Genomic DNA, 24645 nt, shown 5'->3' on the forward strand with positions numbered 1-24645 from the left:
TAACATGATCGTGCCTCGTCTTACAGCTCTTGAAGGAAAAAAAAAAGGCTAAGCAGACAAGTAAGAGCGCGGGACGGGGGCCCTCCAAGTATATCTAACTCTTACTTATACTACTGTTACAACGATCTTTTCTCTTAACATGGTGGTCATTGGCCCCTATTGGCACACGCTTCTTGAAGAAGAAAAAAATTGCATTGTGAAATAGTCCGCGCACACATGCTAACGTCCGCACACACACACAACAGGTCTTTCCCACTTTCATAATAATGAAAAAGAAAGGAAACGAGGAAGGAAGAAGGTGTGTGTATGCGTATGATACGCGAGATGACTGGGCGAGATATCGCCCGGTTTGGAACCGGGCCAAAAATATTGGTAAAACCGCTATAAAAGGACTTCCAAAAATGACCACGATCTTCTTGAATAATGCCCGAAATTTGTCTGTACGAGGAATCGTTAACAAGAGCGTAAGTATAAATCCGATTAGAAAGAACAAAAAAAAACCCGCGAGGGACGACGCTGTTGCGCGTGTATGATTTATGGATCGATCTAATTGGGGTTTCGGTCCGTTAAAGGTCGATTCGGGTGGAGGCCGTTTCGGAAGAACCGTCTCGGAGTTCTTTTGGTGGACTTGACCACTTGACCTCGATGTTTAGGTCATCTTGCGCACGGACCCGCGCTGTTATACGCGCTACTGTCCTGTCACGGATCGTCGCTTCTTAAGTATCCGAGTGAAATTTTGTTTTTTGAGGTTAATTGATTTCCACTCTAGTTAGAGAACTTCTTTCGTTTTTTCATTACAGTATTATTGCGAAGAAATAGGAAATTTCTTTTAGTTTCGATTTCTTTCTTTTCTTGGGAAATTTCGAAACCGTTGGTGAAACGCATGATTTATTTATTTATACAATATTGATTGGCCGAGGCCTATACAAGAGGATGCGGAATTATATATGGCAAAAGTGCCTTTTGATGGTACGAGAAAATTCGGAAATCGTAGTGCAATCTACAATATTTGATGGTAGGTTGTTCCAGTCGATAATAGCTCTTGGGAAAAAGCTAAATTTGTGACAATCTGAAGAGGCAAAGATAGGCTGTAATTTTTTGGAATGATTGAGTTGAGTCTAACAGAGAAATGTGAAGGTTGGATTAGAATATTGGATGTGTCAATATTAAAAACCCCATGGAGGAGTTTGTAAAGAAAAGTTAAACGAGAGATAAGTCGAAGAGAGGAGAGCGGTTGGCTATTGAGTTGTCGCTTGAGTTCCGTTATGGAGACAGATGAAGACCAACAGTTAAAAATGAAACGAGTGGACTTATTTTGGATAGATTCTAATTTGTCCATGTTGGTTTGTGTGTGGGGGTCCCAGGCTTCACAGGCATAGGAGAGGGCAGGGAGAATATATGTTTGGTAGCACAAGTGACGAACATGACGAGTGGAGTATTTTAGGTTACGGCGAAGGAAAAACAGTTTTTGGAGACATTTATTAAAGATATAATCAACGTGAAGGTTCCAGCGGAGATCGGAAGAGATTATAATGCCCAGGTATTTATATTGGGAAACCTCAGAGATCAAAGAGTCGTTTATAGAATAGGGGAATACGTGAGGGATTCTTTTACGGGTCACTTTCATAAAAACAATTTTTGAGAAATTGAGGGGTAATTCCCAGATTGAGCACCATTTGGAAATAATGTTAAGGTTGTGTTGGAGAGATTCTTGGTCAGAAAGATTGGACACTGTTTTACAGATGACACAGTCATCAGCGAAGAGTCTAATGCGCAGTTTATGGAGTCGGGTAGATAATTTATGTAAATTAAATAATAATGGCGAGAGGACCGAGCCCTGGGGTGTGCCAGATTTGACATGGAGAAAAGGAGAGTTCTGGCTCTTGTACGAGACAAACTGGCTACGGTTAATAAGGAAGGCCTCCACCCATTTCAGCAGTTGAACATTTAGTCCAAGGTATGAAAGTTTTAGTAGAAGTTTATTATGGGGCACCCTGTCAAATGCTTTGGAAAAATCTAGGAAAATTATGTCGGATTGGAGGTTTTTATCAATGGAGTCTGTTAAGTCATGTATGAAAAGTGTTAATTGGGTAGATACTGATAACGATGATCGAAATCCATGTTGGTTAGGGAAGAAAAAGTTAATCGAATCGAGGTGGGTACGGATATTCTAGGCAATTATGTGTTCTAAGAGCTTGCAGCAAGAGGAGGTGATTGCAATAGGTCTAAAGTTGAGAGGGTGGGAGAGTGAGCCAGATTTATGGATGGGAATTATCTTATTAATTTTCCAGTCATTGGGTAGGTTAGAAGTATTCAGTGAGACGTTGAATATAATGAGGAGATAGTTGCAAATTTCTTTGGCACAGAATTTCAGGATATGATTGGGGATCCCATCTGGGCCAGTAGAGTGCGGTTTTAATTTTTTTAGGAGATTCAGGAGACCGGCTTTAGAAAATGAGATGGGACAGGAGTTATGAAGTGAATCGAAAAAGACGTATTGGAGGGGGGTGAAGGATCAGAGGAAAAAACAGAAGAGAAGGCCCGGTTAAATTCGGAGGCAAGATCGAGGGGAGAGGTTAGATCCGAGTTGGAAGTTTTGAGCGAGGAGGTACCTGCTGATTTGGGGCGAAGAAAATTCCAAAATTTTGAGGGATTAGTTTTGAGATAGGAAGGCAATGAGTGGGATAAGTAGTTGGATTTGTGGCGAGAAATAAGGTCTTTGAGGTTACGGGTAGAGGTCGAGATTTTGTTTCTGAGAGTAGAGGAGTCGTTAAATTTGAGTTTAGAGACGTCACGTCGAATTCTACTTTTGAGATGGATAATGTCACGGTTGATCCAAGGGTTAAAGAAGCTTTTAGATGAAGAGCATTTGGTAGGAACAGTGGCTTTACATTTATCGATAACAGCTTTGAATTTACTCCAGAGACGTTGAATATCGTTAGAAGAGGAGATGAAGTCAGGAAAGTGGGTACGGAGGATATTTTGCATGAGAGGGTAGTTGGCCTTGTTAAAGGAAAGCCACGATAGCAAAGTTCTGGAATTTTTTTTTCCCCGATGGAAAATTTACAACCTGAATAATTAACTTTGGCTCGTGACCCTTGTCCAGTGTGGACGCTAAAAAAAAATTTTTTTGGGTAAGAGACTGCGTGGTAGAGCGGGCGTGAGCTTTGAAAAGGGGTTATTCAAGTATTACGTCAGCATCGGTGGAGGGGGAGTGTGTCCGATTTGCTGACTTTTGATGACGAGAGGAGGGGGAAGGGGGGGGGGTTTGGATGATGCTTACGTCATCGACCACCCGTTTTTGAAGATATGAAATATTCTAAGCTGCTGACGAAATTTTGCTGCCGGGGTGGGGGGGGGGGTCAAAAATGGCTGAAAGTCTGCTTACGTAATACATGAATAGCCCCTTATGAAGATATGAAATATTCTTAATGGCATCTTATTCGGTGCGCCAAAAACGGGGAAAAAAACCTTTTGATAGTTATTGGGCACGTGAACTAACATTCTACCTATTGATAAGTCCCCTACAGAGCCACTTTAGTGATCTCTACATGTTTCACGGATCCTTCAAGTGCTCTGGAAATGTGTCCGGGCCGCTCAAGTGCTCTGGAACTGCGCCACGCCTCACTCAAGTGACCCGTAATTATGCCGCTGATCACTTAAGTAATCTGGGAATGTTCCGCGGGTAACTTGAGTGATGTAGAACCGCAATGGGGGCCGCTTAAGTGCTTTAAAACTGTGCCGCATATCACTCAAGGGATCTGAAAACGTGCCACGGGCCACTTCAATGCTCTGGAACTGTGACACGGGTGATTTAAGCGATTTGTAAATGTGCCGCTTAGTTCATTTTTACAAAATTAGGTGTGAGGAGGAGGGGGATGGGGCAAGCCAAATTTGATAACCTCGAGGGCGGCCATATATTTTGCCTTTGGCCATGGGTTTAGCATATATGGCTTAAAGGGTGGGTCTCAATGAATTTCTTAAACGGGAATTTTTAGTTCTCACCCTTCAAATGGCATTGAAATCAACAGAAATTGATTGTAATAACATATAAAGGCACTTTATTTCGAAATTTTAATTAAAACATTTTTTTTTCTTGGCCTGGGGCGGAGGGAGGTGCACGAGCTCCCTATGCCCCCCCCTTCCCGCTTACGTTTCTGATCCCACCAACATGCGTTAGGAGGTGGGGGGGGGGCAGTGCTGACGAAATTTTGCTGACAAAGAGGGGAGGGGGGTAGAATTTTGCCGACTTTCGTTGACAAGGGGAAGGGTTTCAAAATGGCTAAAAATTTGCTGACGTAATACTTGAACGGCACCAAAATGGAAGCAAACTTAATAAATCTACATAAAAGTCACGGCTCTAATAGCGCATCTGCACCAGTAGATGGTGTAGGCTGGATGGGGGGGGGGGGTATGTAATGCGATTGCCGCATTGTGGTACCTCAACAAACCAAGTATGGTTCGAGATAATTAACTGCGGTTTGAATTTTTTTTGTTTGAAGCTCATACGCGTTTTAGATAGCGTTTAGCGCACACGTGTTATGTATGTATAGATAGGGCTCAGTGCCATCAGGCTTGGCTTTGTACGAAAAAAAAAGCGATATTTTGTGATAATAAGCGATATTTTGTGATAATAAGCGATATTTTGTGCTAATAAGCGATATTTTGTGCTAATAAGCGATATTTTGTGCTAATAAGCGATATTTTGTGCTAATAAGCGATATTTTGTGCTAATAAGCGATATTTTGTGATAATAAGCGATGTTTGGTTATGTGTACCGGTTTCGTCTTATTGAAATTTTGGTCCAGACCAGACCAGAATTGAATTTTGGCTGATTCCCAGCCCCATGGGCTGTGGAATTTTGGTCACTCATTGAATAACCGTATATAGGGTGCATATATAGGGTTTTTTAGACACACTTTCAATTAGAAAAAGTATCCAATCAACTTGCCTATTTCAGACATGTAATTTCTTCTACTAGGAACCGCTGAGTATGTTAAGGTAAATCTGATAAATCGATTATTATGCATACTAACCAATCATCTTGGTAAGTTTGATCAATTAATCTCTTTTACCGGCGATTACGCCTGATAACCAAGTGTCGTTGGTAAATTTGATAAATTCTTGAAATTTTGTCATCTTTATCTGCGATTATGCATAATACCCATGTGTAATTGGTGAATTTCATGGTAACGAAAAAAAATTCCAAATGAGGTGGTTCTTTTTTTGTCATCCGCGGTTCCCTCGCCCAATTCATGGCTCATCTGCGGCTCTCCAGAACAGTTTAGTAGATATTGTGCATTCATAAAAAAGAACCACTTCAAGGCATAAACAGACATACAAATCAATATCCCCAACTCACCGCGACGCGCACTCCGAGGAACACTGATGTACAGTATATGTATGATATAGTGCGATTTATCATGTTTACCAAAGACGCGACGCTTGGGTATGATGCATAATCGCCGGTAAAAGTGATAAATTTAGGGAAATTTATCAAACTTGCAAAAATGCTCGGCGATTTTTCATAATAACCGGTTTATTATGCATAATATAACATGATTTATCATATTTACAGTAATATACTTTCTGAGATACAAAATTTAGTTTTTTACACGTCTTCCTGTCTTCTGAATTCCAATTAGAAAGTTTTTGCCCTGTCTCTCCCGATGCCAACAGAAAAAAAGTTTTCGAGGTGTTACGGTTAAACCTGACTAGACAACATCCGCGCATGTTATGATGCCATCCCCCTTTTTTTTTCTAAATTGTGATAAATCCGTTCCAAATCGCATTGCATTAGATCTTCAATGGCGTTACAAGTTCCTTACTGAGTTCGGAGAATGGGACAACCTGTACACGGGTACTAACACAGTGCACGATAGTTTCCGATTCTGCAAGTCGGAGCCGCTGTTGATTGGTTGATTCGGAAAACCCGAAATTCAGGTTTTTTTTAACCAATCCGTAGCGGTGCGAGTCTCAGAACTCAGGGTTCGCGCTGCCGATCACCGTTGCGCCAAATCGAGACAAAACATTTGATTTGGCGAATAAATAAAAGATCGAATTCGCCAAATCTCGAGTGTCCATTCGGCCTCTTAATGCTCGAATTGGCCATTTGACGCAGTTGTTTTGGAATTCACATTTTATGACGCATCAATTTGGCTCAAGTTCTCTCTCATTTGGCTACAACTTTTTCCATGCGATTAGCCAAATCGCTACAATTGATAAAAAGTTAGGGAGAAACCCTGCCAGAACTGTATAAAGTTATGGTTGGCAACCCGGTAAATATTTATTTACAATATTAACAAAGGAAAAATGAAACAGGGTTTGGACAAGAGCAGGGACATGTACAAAGATGCGACGGGCAAATGTAAACAATAATAACTCTCTAACCAGATGGCCTTGACTTTAGCTTTTTGTGGTGTTGCCACAGCGAGGAAAAATTATATTTTATAAGTGCTGGGAAGACACTACATTACTCCCCCCCCCAGTGAACAGAAGAGAGCGATAAGTAACGAGAAGGTGGTTTGATAGGTCTTCCCGAACGAATCAATGTCATCCAAGAGTACGAGAGACCAGAGACAGTAAAAGATCTACGAAAATATCTCGGAATAATCCATTTTTACCGGCGATTTATTCCCAGTGCTGCGAAAACTCTAAGCTAATCTCAACGACTACCTCAAAGGCAGCACGAAAAACGACAAATCTCCAATCAAGTGGTCCCAAGAAGCTATTGCAGTATTCGAGTCAACCAAGCAACAGCTCATTGATGTCACCATTACCATTCTCGCTCAACCGTCTCCTGATGCGAAACTTGCTGTAATGGTCAACGCATCCGATATGGCTGTTGGAGGAGTTTTCAGCAAAAAAAGTCAAATAATGATTGGCAACCGCTAAGCGTCTTCTCTAAACGACTAACTCCAACTCAGACTCGTTACAGCACGTACGAGCGAGAACTTCTCGCTGCGTATTCAACAATAAAGCATTTCCGTTACTTCCTTGAAGGCAGACAATCCACACTCTACACTGATCATCGTCCTCTCATTTTCGCTACTCAGCAAAAAGCGGAAAAGGCTTCTCCTCGTCAAATACGCCATCTTGGTTTCATATTTCAGTTCACAACAGACGTACAGCCTGAATGAACGCTAGGGACTCTGCCACCGGACTTATCCCGTTGCCGAGATCTCTTACAGCCCAGCTTCGTGGCAGAGGCTGGGACAAAGTGAGTGCACCTAACAGTCTGAGTGTGTAGCTAGTGTTGTGTTTGATATTTAAGTGCTACCATCAATACTTCAAATTGTGAGTGAAGTGTAATGATTGAATATTTGCAACGTTGTAGGCCTGCGGCGAGACTTTTTTACGGGGAGATCGGCTCGCATTCGCGCCTTGAAGTTGGAAACCACAGAAAACCAACTTCAGCCGACCACCACTGTTTCGCCGGTGGGGTTCGAACCCGGATCCTCGCGATGCGAGTCCGTCGACCACCACAGCGGCAGACGTACTCGGGTAAAGACAGTGTGGTTGCTGATACCTTGTTCAGACTCGACGAAATTCATATGCCTCAAACTGTGGATTACACTGAAATGGCTAAAGCACAGGAATATGGCGATGAACTGATCAAGATACTTTTTTCAGACACAGATGTCAAAGTTCAAAAATTTCCAGATTTTGGTTCCAACTTACAAATCTACTGTGATGTTTCAACCGGACAAAGCAGACCGATGTTCCCAATTTGAGTCCCACCTCTTTACATAACTGTCGTCGCACATCATCGGATTCACGAGACGGCGCGCCACTGCTTATAATCCGAAATGCAAAGGTTTCATCGAAAGATGGCATCGAACCTTGGAAACAGCAATCAGATGTCACAGCAGTAAGCAATGGACTCGAGTGTTGCCTACAGTCCTCATGGGATTAAGGTCCACTTTCGGGAAGAGTTCAACTCAACCCCAGCAGAAGTGGTTTACGGCACGAACAGGGGAATGCCAGGGGATTTTCTAGATCCTCTCTAGCCGTAGAGGTCGTAGGCGTAGAGGTCCGTAGAGGTCGTAGCCGTAGGTCGCATCTTTGTACATGTCCCTGCTCTTGTCCAAACCCTGCTTCATTTTACCTTTGTTAATACTGCAAATAAATATTTTTTCATGTTGCCGAATATACTGTTTCGAATAATATAGTTATATCTTAAAGTCAGCTCACATAACTATAGTTTCAGGTTTCAGAATCGCAAAATCGGAAACCAACGTGCGTACCCTATGACGGATAAATAAAAACTGAAATCGAAACCAAACTCACCCAACCACCTTGCTGACATATCCATGGCGCCAGGTCACTTTCGACGAACATCCCCATCCTCTGGACGAGACCCAGCACGAACTCGGGATGTCCGCTTTTGACGCAGTCCATGGCCAGTGCCCCGGTCATCGCGTACAGGGCGACTATGCGTCCCCAGGTGATGTCGCCCCGGAAGATCTCTTCGGCCACGGACGAGAACACGTTGTTGACGACCACCTCGGACGGCAGCACGTGCAGGCCGAGGTTCGTCGCGACGCTCTGGAACAGCTTCGGGTGCAGGTTCTCCAGCTCGCTCGTCAGGAGCCTCAGTTCGTTAGCGACCTCCGCGGTGTTCGAGCCGGCGGCCATGTTGCTGACGCTCTTGAGCCTCTGCAGTCCGAGCTTCTTGTGAACCGCCGAGCTGGACCTCAGCTTAGTCCTCAAGAACCTACCGCATATGCCTTTGGCCTGGTTCACGACGTCCTGGGCGAGGATCGGGCTCCGCCACCCTATCGTCGTGGACAGCCTGTGGCCCACGACATGGCCGACCTGACTGAACTTTCGCTTCCGGGCCGTGGATTCCTTGGCGCTCTCCGCAGCTGCCGCGTACACCGAAAGTGACGGCTTCGGGTAGATCAGGGGCAAACTGTACTTCCTGGGTTTTCCTGTGGACGGCGGTGCGAGGGTGTTTGGGCGCTGCGCTGTTCCGTTCGAGTTATTCGAAATCGCCATCAGCGGGGTGTGGAATGCACGGGATCACACAATTCGGGAGGAGAGTTCGAGCACAGTCTGTCTCAGTCCGAGGCCACGACAACGCCTTCACATCTCATACAGCGATGTCCTTATCACCTTGGAAGGCGATACCTTCCTCCATAATGGCGTCTGAGGCTAGTTAGAAAAAGAGAGAGGAAAAACAAAAAAATATCTCAAATGACAATATATTGACGATATACATCAGAGATGCCACTGTACTCTAACTTACCTGGGTCGGGACCCAGGTTATTCGAAAAATCTGGGTCCTTTTTGAGTGAAAGTGGGCCCCTCTCAACAAAAAAAAAAATCATGCCCCCCATAATTCACTGGTATCTCTATGAAGTTTCTTCCAGCATGCCCCAGGTCTTTAATCACCTGCTTATATTTCTTCGTTGAGACAACGGTGGGTCATGTTCCGGGTGGGAGAAGAAGGTACAAAGAAGACTTCATTAGCACTGAGAATTTAACGTATGGAATTCCGCACATGTAATAAATCTAGTTGATCCCGCTTATAACGTTTCTCCCGTTCAGAACGTTTTCCCACTTAGTACAACTTATTTTCGTGTGGTCCTAACAATAAGTAATTCTCATTATCATTTCCCGTTTAAAGTATTTTCCTATTTACAACGTTTTTTATGACGGTTTTTTGAAAAACGTTATAAGCAGGATCCCCTTTGATTAACAGTTGAAGGCCCCAAATTTATTCATTCACTAATAAATAATTCTATAAACTCCTTTTTGATTGATTTTACATTTCATTAAAAGAATCTTGGCATTTTCAATATCTTCTGATCAGATTTAAAGCAAATTAGATTCTCCCTCAGACGCTTATCTTCTGATTCCCTATTCATACCTTGGTTTTCCTGGTAAAATGATTTTATTTTCACTCCCTGATGGTCCACCATTCTGATCTGTCGCCATTTAACTGCCGCATATTTTAACACCTAAATATGGAAGCTATGTCAGATTTATGTTGGAGAAACTTAACAGTGTGCTTATGTGTGTGGGCCCAGCATTTGGCGTGTTTTGTGTTCGGTAGGTGGTGCCATCTATCTAGCGCCGCAACTAGATATTTTTCCTCAAACGGGGGCATGCACACATTTTGGCACACCCATGTAATGAACCTGAAGCGAAACCTCCTTGTACTGCGTCTATGGAACGGGTTTTCTTCCTCTTTCAGGACGAACGGCCAACGATCCTGTGGTTTGAAATTTCGTTATCATACTCCGAAGGTTTCAACTTCCATTGGACCTTTCCAAGTCCGATATTTCCGTAGAGCAGTTGCTGCGGAATTGCTGAAGCCCGAAGTGCTGCCAGTTCACGACGGGGCAGGCCACGTCACCAATTGGCCAAGAGTTTTTGGCCGAAGTTCGAATCGCAGAAATGATTCAGACTCTGGCTGGCCATTTCACGAAGTGGCCGGAGATCCCTGGCCAAAGCCCGATGTACTGCTGTAAGACGACCTGGTAGGAGCCAAATCCATTTTTGTTAATCGCCAACGTGTGATACATGTCTATATATATAGCAGGTGTATTGGATCAGCTCCGTGTGACGAGGGGAGGGGGGGGGGAAGTGAAATTTGAGGGAAAACTATACAAATAATGATATAAACATATACAGTCGAATCCCGTTATAACGAACTCTAAGAGACCGGAGAAATCACTTCGTTGTAAAGGAATTCCAAGTTTTTGCATGGTTTCTGTGTAAACTTATATAGGATGATTAGAAAAGAGTTCGTTAAAACGAGATTTTCGCTATAACGGTATTTGTTAAAACGAGATTCGACTGTAGTTTTTCCTGCCAAATTTTGGAGAGAAAAAAATGTTTACCACATCGTGACACTGCGGTGGATGATTTATAATAACTAACGCATGTGGACATATTTATCACACGAAAAAATACGTCAATTTGACGATGATGCCGAATCATGCCTTTTGTTATCGGACTTTGGTCCAGGGGCCACCGGCCCCTGAACCGAACCGGACCGAACTGGCCGGGTCAATATTTAACGGAATTGGCCGGCTCCGTCGCGAATTGGACAATTTCGGGCTTCGGCAGTAACATAAAGTACGTGTACTTTTCAGTTAATGAGAACCAAAACCGGCAACCTTTTTGCTTTTGGTTAACTTAAACCAGTTGTTCTCAACCTTATGAGTTCAGCGCAGTGGCGTTGGAGCTGTGATTTCGTAGATGAGCACAGCACCCCTCGTCAAAAACCCCTTGTGAAACTCAAGACTAGCACCCACAGGTTTAAAACACTTCAGACGCCAATGGCTCCAAGTCCATAGATGGACAGTCCCTTTGCCAGCAGGATTCTGAGTCCTAGCGGAGTCTGAGTGTGTAGCTAGTGTTGTGTCTGATATTTCAGTGCTGCCATCTATACTTCAAATTGTGAGTGAAGTGTAATGATTGAATACTTGTAATGTTATTACTGCGGCGAGACTTTTTAACGGGGGAGATCGGCTCACTTTCGTGCCTTGAAGTTGGGAACCACAGAAAACCAACTTCGGCCGACCACCACTGTGACGCCGGTGGGGTTCGAACCCGGATCCTCGCGATGCGAGTCCGTCACTGTGACCACTCGATCACCACAGCGGCGTATATCGTTATCAATAAGGGAGAGGATGTCTTTCCTCTACGTACAATGACTCCACAGAAGATAACATTTAGCACATGAAGAAAAAACATTGGGGGGGGGGGTGCCCTGAAAGTTGCCCCGATCGTCCCGTATATACGGGACTCAAGTGCATACGCAAGAGAGGGAAGCTGCATTGCGTTGTTGTTTCAGAAATTATTGGGGGAGGGGCTAAGCCCCTTACAAAATTTATTGGGGGGGGGGGGAGTAACATATGTATATATACATATATAATGTAAAATTGTTGTCTCTCATATCCAAGCTCACAGACCCTGAAACCTCTTCAAGGACCCCTAGTTAAGAACCTACTACCTTTTAAACTGGAAATCAAACCGATACTTTGCTCATCCATATTGATTAACTTCCGTGATGGTTTTAGGTTTCACATTTTCTTCCTTTTCCCCATTAATGGAAGTCTCCCAGAAACCAAACTTCTACGGCGAATTTATTATTAATTCTCCGACTTTCGAACGTCATTTACGGTTGTTTTCATTACAAGTTCTAGAACATTCTACGTCTTCTTTTTCCCCCATCGTATCGGGATCCATTAACTGTGTGTGTATGTGTGCGCCACTTGTCAGAAGCTTTATTAATTTTACCGCGTTCCCTTCGGCCGTACATCACCGTGGACATCTTAATTAACTGTTTAGCAGCAGCAGCAGCGCCATCTATCGAATGCACTGATTTCAATTAAAATGATATTTATACTTGTTTTTTTTTTTTAAACAGGACAATAATGAATAGTCGTCCTAAATTTACTCAAACGAAGTTGTCTTTCCGTTTATTTGAGGAATTTCACCGAACGAGCGACCTAGAGTGCGTGCAAGCATGTGAATGACCAAAAGAGTGACCTACAGCATGTGTAAAGGTGTATAAATCATAGTTTCCCAACCTTTTTGGTTCCCCACATCGCCCCCTTCTTCAGAAATTTTTTCCTCCCATCGCCCCCCAACGCAATCTAACCCATAGGATCCTATGTTATACCCGTAACTTCTACCGCCCCCCCCCCCTGGAACTTTCCATCGCCCCCAAGGGGGCGTTAACGCCCACGTTAGGAATCACTGGCGTAAGTGATTAAAAATTTCACCCACACCAGTGAGGGTGAAATTTCTGTTATTGAGACAAGTGAGTCTCTGAGATTCCTTTTAATATCATTGAAGCACAGGGCTTCCCACAACCAGTGACGTTTTTACAGGGGGGGGGGGGGGGAGGTGTGGTCTTTTTATAGCCCTGGGCGGAAAATGTGAGGGATGATTGGCCAAGAAAATTAGTGGAATTGGAGAAGGGAAACAAATTTGTATAACCCTCAATAAATTCACGTCTGCCCAGACGGCTAGGTCAGTGAGTGAGTAAGAAAGTGACCTAGAGAGTGTGCTAGCACGTGAGTGAGAAAAAAGTGACTTGGAGCGTGAGCAAGCACGTGAATGACCGAAAGGAGTGACCAACAGAGCTAGGAACCAGGTCAGTGAGTGACCTAGAGCGTGTGAATGACAAAAACAAAGACCTAGAGTATTCAGAAACATGTGAACGAACAAAAGAGTGACCTAGAGACTGTGAAAGCATATCAATCACCAAAAGTGCGATCTAGAACCAAAAGTGCGAATCACCAAAGTGCATGCAAACATTTGAATGACCAAAAGAGAGTGACCCAGAGAGTGTGAAAGCATGCCAATGAACAAAAGCGGATCTAGAGAGTGTGAAAGCTTGTGAATTACCAATACAGTGACCAAGGGAGCGCGCAAGCATGTGAATGACTAAAAGTATGACCTACAGAGCAAGAGAACAAGTCAGTGAGTGACTTAGAGCGTGTACACGCTTGTGAATGATCAAAACAGTGACCTAGAGTGCGTACAAACATGTGAATGATCAAAACAGTGACCTAGAGTGCGTGCAAGCATGTGAATGACCGAAAGGATGACCTAGAGCACGTGAAAGCATGTGAATGACCGAAAGGATGACCTAGAGTGCGTGCAAGCATATGAATGACCAAAAGGGTGAGCGCAAACACTCTTTTGACCAAAAACTCAAATTATTTTTAAATATTTCACTTCTAGTAAATTTATTTACTAGAATTACTTTCAATTGCCAAATTTCTGTAATTTAAATTAAAAAAAATTACTTGTTATATTACTTGTTTGCTGAAATTTGAAATTAAGCAATATATATAACTACTAAATTTTTTTAAAATTCATGTTTAAATTTTAATTAATTTAAAACTATTTAATTTCGTATAAATAATTTATTTTTCAAGGAAAAATAACTTCTCCGGTAAAATATCAGTTATTATGCGTAATAACCGGAATTTTCACATTTACCGTAACATATGTACGTATAGAAAATTTTAATTCCAAAATTTGTAAATCTCTCGAATTTTTCTTTTCTATGATTTTTCAAAATTTAAAAGGAAAATAAATTTGAAAACAATTTCGCCTCCTACGATAAAAATTTGAAATTTAGCAAAATTAAGTTTAAAACAAAATAAATTTTTTTAAAAAAATTGGCATATATATTCCAAAAATGATAAATTTTAAGAATACAAATTTTAGTATCAAATCTCTATTTTTTAAAGACTTTCTTGAAAATTTCTTTTGGAAAATTCGAAATTTTACATTTTTTTTCAAAGCACAACGTGTCGAATGATTTATAAAAAATAGTAAATAACTTTAGAATTTTTATTTTCTACGATAAAATTTTATTTTCTACCAAACATTCTGAAATTTATCTACAAAAATTCTAGAAAAAAGTAAATTTTTATAAATTTGTATACCTCGAATATCTCTAGAAATTTATATATTTTTTTTAAGTACACAAATTCAGAAAAAAATTTCAATATACATTCTTTAAATTTTTCTCTCTTGTTTGATCAAAATTTAAAACTCGGCAATGAAATTAGAAAGAAAAGAAATTTCTTTTTGAGTTCACATGTATTTCAAAAACTATAAATTTTAAGAAAACAAATTTTAATATATTTAACTTTAAATCTTAAAAGAATAAATTTCAAAAATTGAAATTTCTTTTCAATTTACGAATGATTTATTGAAAAAAAATTAAACGATTTCAGAACCTTGAATGTTTAAAAAAAATTTTTTTTACCAAAATTTTTGAAATTATTCAAAAAAAATTCAAAAAATTAAATTTTTAAAAATTTGTACTCCTTGAATATCCTCAGAAGTCTATATTTACAAAAAATAATTCTGAAATTTGCCAATCGAATTTTTTAAATTTCTTCGAATTTTTTCCCCTTTTAATAACAACGGTGATCTACACATTTAAACTTTGGCAATAAATTTCAAAACAAAATCAGTTTTTTGAAGAACTCACATACAAATTATGAATTTTAACAACATAAATTTTAGTATTAAATTTATATTTTCAAAAAAATTTTTTTCCTAATTTTTTTTTCTTCATCACAAATTCAATATTTGACATTTTTTAAACTCAATTCACATAACGCGGCGGACGATTTATCAGAAATATCAAATGATTTTAGAAACGTGAATTTCCTCTGATAAAAATTGACATCCAAATCCTAAAAGTTTTCTAGAACAATCCTGAAATTTTTCTACTAAAAAGTTTGAAATTCATCTACGAAAATTCCGAAATTTAGCTACAAAAATCCGGAAATTCATTTACAAAAATTCTGACATTTATCTACAAAAATCCTGAAATTTATCTAAAAAAATCCTGAAATTTATCTAAAAAAATCCTGAAATTTATCTAAAAAAATCCTGAAATGTATCTACAAAAATTTAAAAAAGTAAATTTCAAATAAATTAGTAAATTAAATTCCAATAATTAAATTTATTTACAAAAATCCTGAAATTTATTTACAAAATCCTGAAATTTATCTACAAAATCCTGAAATTTATCTACAAAATCCTGAAATTTATCTACAAAAATTCTGAAATTTATCTACAAAAATTTAAAAAAGTAAATTTCAAATAAATTAGTAAATTAAATTCCAATAATTAAATTTATTTACAAAAATCCTGAAATTTATTTACAAAATCCTGAAATTTATTTACAAAATCCTGAAATTTATTTCCAATTTATTTATTCCAAAATTTATCTACAAAAATCCTGAAATTTATCTACAAAAATTTAAAAAATTAAATTTCAAATAAATTAGTAAATTAAATTCCAATAATTAAATTTATTTACAAAAATCCTGAAATTTATTTACAAAATCCTGAAATTTATCTACAAAAATTTTGAAATTTACAAAAATTCCGAAATTTATCTACAAAAATTCCAAAATTTATCTACAAAAATCCTGAAATTCATCTACAAAAATTTAAAAAAGTAAATTTCAAATAAATTAGTTAAGTAATAATTCCAATAATTAAATTTATTTACAAAAATCCTGAAATTTATCTACAAAAATTTAAAAAAAGTAAATTTTTTAAAATCGTTTTCTTGAGTATCATCTCTAGATTACGTATTACAAATTCAAAAGTAAAAAAAAAAAAATGCCACAATATATTTTTAATTTTTCTCTCTTCCAACAAAAAAAGTTTGATCCAAATTTAAAATTCAGCAATAGCAGAAAATTTTAAAAAAAAAATCATATATATTCTAAAAATTAAAAACAAAAAATTTCAGTAATTAAATTTTTAATCTCGAGAAATTTTTCAAAAATTTCTTTCAAGAAACTCATAACTTTACACATCTTTCAGCTAAAAATTCTCATATCGAACGATTTATAAATGTGTATGTACAAAAATTAAGAGATTTATATTAATTTTGCATGGAAAATTTCCAAAATCCCAGTAAATTTTCGATATAAACCCCACAGGAGAAAAAAAAAATTTATATAAATTGTGATTACGTACTTACATTTCATGCCACAAAATTTCGAAAAATGTAACGGTTAACGCACTCGGTTGAACCGGAACAATTTATATCGTTATTATTACCGTAATATTTGTATCAGACGCGGGAAAAGAAGCGCGTCTTCCGCTCGCGGCAGCCAAGACTGAACTACTATCACCGGGGAGGGAATGAAGCTCTCTCTCTCTGAATGAAGGGTTGTTTCGGAACTCATTTTCCCCGCCGTCGCCAAAAAATAGTCGCCAAGATGTGTGTTGCCCGTCTTTTGTTTTTTTCGAACGGAAGGAGAAAGATTGTGTCTTTTTTTTATTGCGATAAATTCATTTGTGTGATGGCGAAACTTCTCGTCTATGGGGAAACAATGGTGGAAGATGATATACAAGTCCTTTGTTCGTGCTAATTAACTTTTTGGTTTAATTGATTTTCCACTCGGTTTGGGAACTTTGATTCGGTTTACGCGCGTTTGTTTTTACTATTTTTCTGTTTGGCGTGTCGAGAGACGCACGCTCGGTGCCATCTATTCTGACGTGTCTGACTGAGCGAAATGACTGCTTTTTTGTTCCGTGATGGATGACTGTGGGAGATCTGACAGCGTGGTCACAGATCGGTGGCATTCTATCGAAGTGTGTGTGTGTGTGTGTGGGGCGGGGGGGGGCAGTGCCCCCCCACTCATCGTTAGATTCATCGTGTATAAAATTTGGAACGGTTTAACTCATTGTGACGGATGACAGATATACCAACTGAAACATTTGAGTGATGTGGGACTGCGCTTTGGCTCACCGATGGATGATATCCGAAGAAACAAATATGAGAGACGTGGTGCTGCGCTTCGACTCACCGATAGATGACATCCCTACTTCCACATTTGAGTGATGTGGGACTGCGCTTTGTCTCACTGATAGGTGATATTCCAACCAACACAATCCAGCAATGTGGGACTGCGCTTTGGCTCACCGATTGATAGCATCCCTACTTCCACATTTGAGTAATGTGGGCATGGCTCTCACATCCTGAAGCAGGGCCCCTAGGCTGGGATCTTTTACGGGCCCCCCGACCAGGCTTTCACGGGGCCCCCTTTATGATGAATTTATAGCGTGAAGAAACAAAAAAATGATTAAAATCCTCCCGGGACCCAGGACTGGAGCCTTGTCAGCCCACCCCTTGTGGGGGCCATGGATGTGGGACTGCGCTTTGTATCACCGATAGCAATGTGGGACTGCGCTTTGGCTCACCGATAGATAGCATCCCTACTTTCACATTTGAGTGATGCGGGACTGCGGTTTGGCTCCCCAATGAAGATGATATAACAAGAAACAAATATGAGAGACGTGGTGCTGCACTTTGGATCGCCGATGGATGACATCCCAAGCAACACATTTGAATGACGTGGGACTGCTGACAGTTGAATGATGTGGGACTTTGCTGTGCGCTATACATTTTTACTTACTTTACTTGCTTCCGACAGTTTTTTTTGACTGTAATTGGCAACTTTACTTGCTTGCATTTGACAAGTTTTCCTGGCGACAATTTGTGATAAACCGTATGGATCGTGATTTTCCATTTCCCGTATTTTTTGCAAGGAAATATGGTCAGTATAGGTATTTATCGTGTTGTCTGAGTATTAGTACTCTCCTACTGGAACACCATTTTTGGGCCATCACTACCCTAGATCATAGGCGGAATAGACTTGGAAGTCAGGGAGGGGGCAAGAAGGTTTTTTTCGTTTTACTGCTGTCTAAAATTAAAATTTAGCGGCCCGAGGCGGCTGCACCTTTCGCACCTGCCTAAGGCAGCGATCATAGTGGAGCAAAGAGGTACGAGGTCCAAGAATTTGGACAAGGAAGAAAACATACGAATGGAGGAAGAGAGATGTCTGCTCATAGTAAAGGGGGAGGAGGATAGAGAAAATGACCGGAGGGGTTCTGAAATATAAGGGTGTGGTGGTGATGATGACGATGACTCCCAGAAGAGGGAAATGAAGGGGGGGGGGGGGGAAATGGGAGAAACGGACCAATCAGCAGATAATGATAATCAGCAGTTCGTGGTGAAAACAAGCAGGTTTGTTCAAAACGCGAACCTCGTTGAGTGGCCTCTTCCTCTTAATTGCGCCTCGCTTCTCGAGTATGCGCGACGTAGAGCGAAACAATGCAACAGTTTTCGTCGCTATTCCCAATTATGCGCTCCTGTACCTCTTGGTCGCCGCACTACGTGCGCGGCTGGCCCTGCACCTACACAAAAACGTGGAAAAACATTTCCAAATCTTCCAATGAAGAGGAAGCAGTGATGGCAAAGCACTTTCCGTTTACTCCGATTCCAACCCTTTTGGGAACGAGCGCAAACCATCCCAAGATGATCTCTCTCTCTCTCTCTCTCTCTCTCTGGGCGGTCAGAGATCTTACTCCGATTTTCTGAGTAAACGTTTGGGGGGGGGGGCTACCCCCTTCTACATATTTTCAGAGAGTAATCGTCGGGCTAGTTAACATTGTTTATTGCTATAATAGTGATTTTTAAAAAATCCAATTCCCTCGAGAGAAATACGGGAAATTGGAGTTCCAAAAAAAGGAAAATACGGGACATTGCCAATTATCGCCAAAAATGATGCCAAAACTGAACAAAGTTACCAAAGGGGAAATGAAATTGCACAAAAATCACAATGGCGGGAAACGAAGCATTACTGCAAATTGCAGTGGACTAAAATGACTTCCACGGGGGGGGGGGGGGGGGGACGTTAACCAAGACAATTGCGGGAGATTAATATTATTATTTATAGTTGTAATTATCATAATATAATTTATGAGTTGAAAAATAATTTTGATCTTCGACTTCAATAAAGAATAGAAATTCAAGTAGACTTCAGGTAAAAAACGGGAAAAACCGGGACACTTTTGCCAAGAAGTCGGGACGGCCAGAAAAATACAAAATACCGGGACTGTCGCGGGAAATACGGGACGTGTGGTCACCCTAGGCATGTGGGGGTTCAGTACTGAAAAAAGAAATATCTAGAGAGATATGAGATTTTGTATATGACAGAGATGAAAGATTTATAATTGAAGCAAATTGTGACGACTGGTCAAGGTCGTCGTACTATACAAGGTATGCAAAATGTGCAAACAAAAAAAGCGGCCCAATGGGTGCCCATACATGGCCCAAATGGTATAGTAGTAGCTGGTGAAGACAGGGCCGAGATTTTTTGCTGGTTCTCTGGAGGAGCAATTCTCACCTAACAATAATACACCGTTGAGACAAATTGAACGAGTTGACGGACGAGTGGCAAATTACTTTGCTTCCAATAGAACAGAGTAATTTTCCACATTATTAGTGGGATGACCACTAATAATGTATAGGTAACGAGCATCATTAAAGATTTGCAGAAAAACAAAGCCCCCCAGGCTTTGATGCCATCACAAATAGCATGATTAAAACATTTCCATCAAACATCATACACTACTTGACTCTGATTTTCAAGAAATTAATGGAAATCAAACACTATCCAAAAAATTCGGAAATTTGCTATACTGATACTAATTCCAAACACAGGACAAAACTTGACATTTGCCTCATCGTGAAGACCAATATCACTGAGTTCTCTTGGCAAGGTCTACGAAAGAGTAATTATTCAGAGATTTTACATCACTGTAATGATAATCACAACATAATTATTCCCGAACAACACGGGTTCAGAAGTAAACACTCCACAAACACCCAACTGCTAAGGGTTGTGAGCACTTACAAAGGGCGAGAACAAGAATCTACAATCAGTAGCATTAGCCATGTTTGATCTCTCCAATTGCTCTCTTATCAATAGCTCCAATCAAGCTATTGCTAAAGCTAATTAGCATGAATTTGCCTTTTAGCTTGATGCACTTTGTAAAAAAATAACCTTAAAGCATGGGTGGAGATACGGGGGTGGGAGATACATCAAAGGTGAAGTCGACTGATCTAATGCATATATGTATAGATGAATTGACAATATCATCATCGTGTCCCCCCCCCCCCCTCAGACTTCCACGTCCATCTCCGTCTATGCCTTAAAGGCAGGAGCTTCAAGGTCAAGATTAATCACACTGTTTCGAGTGAGAGGCATATTAGGGCCTCTATTGCTCAAGGAAGCGTTCTAGGCCCAGCCTTACATAACTATCACATGAAGCGACGTAAGGCCCGAGTGGCCTTACGTCGCTTTATGCTGATGACAGCACGGTTGCTCAAAATCATATTAACCCCTTTTCGGGCGCTTGACAGTCTTCAGCAATACACTAGGGACATTGAAAGATGGTGTTTGAATATTAGAATCAGGCAATAATCTATATATATAAAATTGATTTTCTGTCTGTGTATGTTCTATATGCAGTACAAATCTACAATTTTTGATCGATCGTCGCCAAATTTTGCATATATACCAAATCGGACCCGATTTGAACGATAGGCTACTTTAAAATTTCGTCAGAGCAGGGCGAATGCCCCAAATGGGCAAAAAACTGTCGGGCAGCAATGGTTTCTCGGCCTCAACAATCACTTTCGGAACGTTTACTTTCGTTACCGTGGTTCCCTAGCAATGCGTTTCAGACGTGTACAGTGGAACTTCGGTTAACGAGCTTATAATTCGTTCCGCGAACGTGCTCGTTATACGAATCAAACTCCCCATAGGAAATAAAGGAAATATGGATAATTAGTTCCACAATTATTCGGTCACATAAAAATGACTAATAAGAACCGCATTTAACCAAAAAAAATGCAATAATAATAATGATATATAATACAATAAAATACATATATTGGCCGAGCCAATGAATTTTCAGAGATATTGATCTTGGCCCGCGCCTATCCTGGGCTAGAAATCAGTGAACTTCCCTCTTGCGGGTAGGGCGCCTCAAAGTGCAGGGTCGTCTTAAGTGCCCCATCGGCTTCCCCGCCTGGATACAGTAATTTTTCCAAGGCCCCGTACTTGAATAGAAATGCCTGTCTAGTATGCCATTCACATATTGAAACTCTCGAAAATTTTGACCAAATATCGTTATCATGAGCACCCCTTTCAAATTTGAGGCTCCCGGGCCGTTCCAGGGTGGGCCCACGTATTAAGACGGCACTGACAAAGTGTTCTGGGGTCACCCGTACTTGGTTGGGGAGAAGTAATAGCTCACATATTAATTACATCCAGAAATTGTAGTACCAGATCTCATCATGAGCCCCCATGGATATGTGGGCCCGGACCCTGTCCATATGGGCCTGCGGATTTACATGGTTCTGGTTCAATGCTGTGCTGGATTCAGAAAAAGTGTTAACATTTTCTCCCACCATAATTCACTTGAAATCTATCACCTGTCTCTCTCTCTGAAGGCCCCTCTTCGGCATTTTTTTTTTTTTTTGTCGTAGTTCCCCTTCATCTGATTTTCATCTGTGTTCCCCCTCCAGAATATCCCAGAAACGCTAGAGTGCTATATGGCACTATTTTAAGAACCACTGCAATCTAACATGTTAATAACATAAATCATTGATTTGAAATATCTGCTGCCACCTACCGAATAAAACTAATATGATTTTTCAGTTGACATTGGTAAAAGGTTTCCGATTGGTGAACTACATTAGAAAAATAATATAATACGATGTAATAAAATATTTTTATAAACAATAATATTTATTAAATTATCAAATTTACTCAAAAATTTTAACGGTTGTTATTTTTATAAAGTAAAATATTATAATTAAATTTGAAAAGTAGAGTCGTTCTTGGCTTCGTGAGGGAACAGTTTGATTTATGCTGACGTCCTCTTTGATCTCAATCATTCATTAAAGTCAAAGACGACCGCGCTTGACCAAATTTGCTGTTATAATATTGCTGCACACAAACATCAACTGACAAAATTTATTTAGTAAACTTAAAAATTTTGTATATATTATTGTTTCTAATATATTATTAATATGACACAATATCTTTTTTATCACTTTATTAAGTTATTCAGAAGCCGGTCTGCAACTTCAATCGGAAAGTTATAACAGTTTTATTCGATAGGTGACAGCAAAAGTTCCAGTAAAAGGGGATTTTTCTTTCCATTATAATACAACAGTAGTTCGCAAGCTGATGCCTTGTGGCCCTGGGAGCAGGGCCGCAACTAGGTGGGAGCATGCGGGTCTCGTGCCCCGGGCGCTAGAACAGAGAGGGCGCAAATTTCATTCTGGAAACCTCTCCTTCAACATTACAAGTGGGCGTCAAAATGCGTGCTTGCCCCGGGTGACCAAGCATCTAGTTGCGGTCCTGCCTGGGATACTCTAAAAGGGAAGCCACAGATAGAAATGGGGCCACATATGGAAAGGGGAGCCACGACAAGTGCTGAAGGGGACCACACACACAGAAAAAGAGTGGAAGAATGAGAGCTTTCAAGTGAAATATATATAATGTATACAGTATATATAATGCAATAACGCCATAAACAAACATATGCGATACGATAATGTATATATAAATTAACTTACTCTAAACAACGAGAGAGAGAAGAGGTCCATCTCGTGTTGGACGATTTACGGACTCACTGTTTGCATTCTTATTCTTTTTGTGTGATTTTAAAAAGAACGTCTCCAATGAAACTTGCTTTTTGCCTCCTTTTTAGGATTTCTCGGAGATGGGAAATTGCATTGTCGCGTTGGACAGATTTATTGCTTGACTTATACTGTGCTTCTATTTCATTGGTACTTTTCTACAGACTTTTGCACACAGATTCCCACATTTTACACATCTTTCTAATTACATTTGAAAAGTGAGGGACTTCTCACTTTCCTCTTCCTCAGAAGAAAAAGATACCTTCAATATAAGCCATTGCTGTTACATCCAATGGAGGTTCATCAGTTCGTCTATGGCAGTGATTCCCAACCGGTGTGCCCCGGCACCCTAGGGTGCCACGATATCAGCTAAGGGGTACCGCGAAATATTATGGAGATTAATAAAAAAAAAAAAAATTACGGTCCACTTAAGGTCTTAAAATAAATTATGTCGAATTAATTGATCTCATGCATGACAGACTATTCGGATAAGTCGCCATCTGGTGGCAGTGTCAGCAATGTGAACTTTGTCCTGAGTTAGGTCTAGCTATTCATGTACGTGACAATAAATAAACAAAGCACAAAATTTTTGCTCGCAATGCGAATCATCGCTCGTTAATCGAATCATTTTTTTCCCGAAATTTTCGCTCGTTATGCCACTCGTTAACCGAAGTACCACTGTATATGCCTTTACAATGGATTGTGTGTCACTTTAACACTGCCAGTGTGTATGTAAAATAGTTTATGCCTTTATATAAAAGTGGTTTGTCACTTTCTCGATCCGCCCAGTAATGAGGTTTTTTGAATAGACGTCCCACAATCGTCATCTGCATCACTTTGTGGGTCAAGCAAAGGATGGAATCCTATAGAAATCAGTGTTAAAATTGCCAATTTTACTGTAGAAATGCGAAAATTTAGTGGGTTTCCTACCACATCAATAATTTTAAAATTGTATAGAATTCTCGATTTTTGTGAAATATTGTATTTGCTTAGAGATACGAAGCCCGGGAGATTAAATATGAAGTAATTAGCCGGACCTATATACTTTTGAGTTGGATATTCGTGCAATAACATTGATTTCAACTTTTTATCAATCTCCTCAAGCTTGAAAATGCCCCCGTATTGTCTTTCTTTTAATAGTCGCGTGAATATGGCGGCCAGTCCATGCCTTTTCCCTCAACCGTCGAATAGTTCAACGCAATAACTCTATCATCGAAGTATTCGTCCAGAAAGTAAAAAACGGCTTGTGTACGGTGTGGGCGAGCCCCACATCTTGCACGAACCACGCCGTGCCTGGTCGAACGTCCAACGCTTATTGAGTGGCGACAAATTGTTTCAAAAGCGCAGTGATATCGGCCAGTCGTCACTGTTTCCTCGCGAGAAAAAGGGCCCAATGATGCCTTTGCGGGAGATTGCAGCCCAAACGGTAAGTTTTGGGCAATGGAGTGGTCGTGCGTGAGACAATTGTGGGTTTTCGGTACCCCAAAACCGCCAATTGTGTCTGTTAACGACGCCATCCTGATGAAAATTCGCCTCGTCTGTAAATCATATCCGGGTGACATCGAAACCAGAACCATCAATCACGTTGAGCAGCATCTCGTTAGCGAAATCCTCTCGGTTGTCGTTCA

The 24645-nt window shown here is 40.3% G+C and overlaps 1 protein-coding gene across 2 annotated transcripts in view; it reads right to left on the minus strand.

Annotated features, from left to right (window-relative positions):
* The window catches only part of LOC149070730 (bcl-2-related ovarian killer protein homolog A-like), a 45806-nt gene extending 29149 nt beyond the window's left edge, over positions 1-16657 (minus strand). The window contains exons 1-2 of one of the 2 annotated variants that reach the window (XM_089248631.1): positions 16493-16657; positions 8290-9156 (exon numbers count right to left, since the gene is read on the minus strand). In XM_089248631.1, the coding sequence (XP_089104757.1) occupies positions 8290-9000 (711 nt within the window). In that variant the 5' untranslated portion in view covers positions 9001-9156; positions 16493-16657. Of the gene's footprint in view, positions 1-8289; positions 9157-16488 lie in introns of both variants that reach the window. The other variant, XM_089248632.1, reaches the window with a different exon arrangement.
* Positions 16658-24645: the final 7988 nt, after the last annotated feature.

The sequence above is a fragment of the Pholcus phalangioides genome, unplaced genomic scaffold (genome assembly GCF_987345545.1).
Source record: "Pholcus phalangioides strain wild (caught in Gottingen) unplaced genomic scaffold, Ppha-v1.0 ptg000020l_1, whole genome shotgun sequence".
Lineage (NCBI taxonomy): Eukaryota > Metazoa > Arthropoda > Arachnida > Araneae > Pholcidae > Pholcus > Pholcus phalangioides.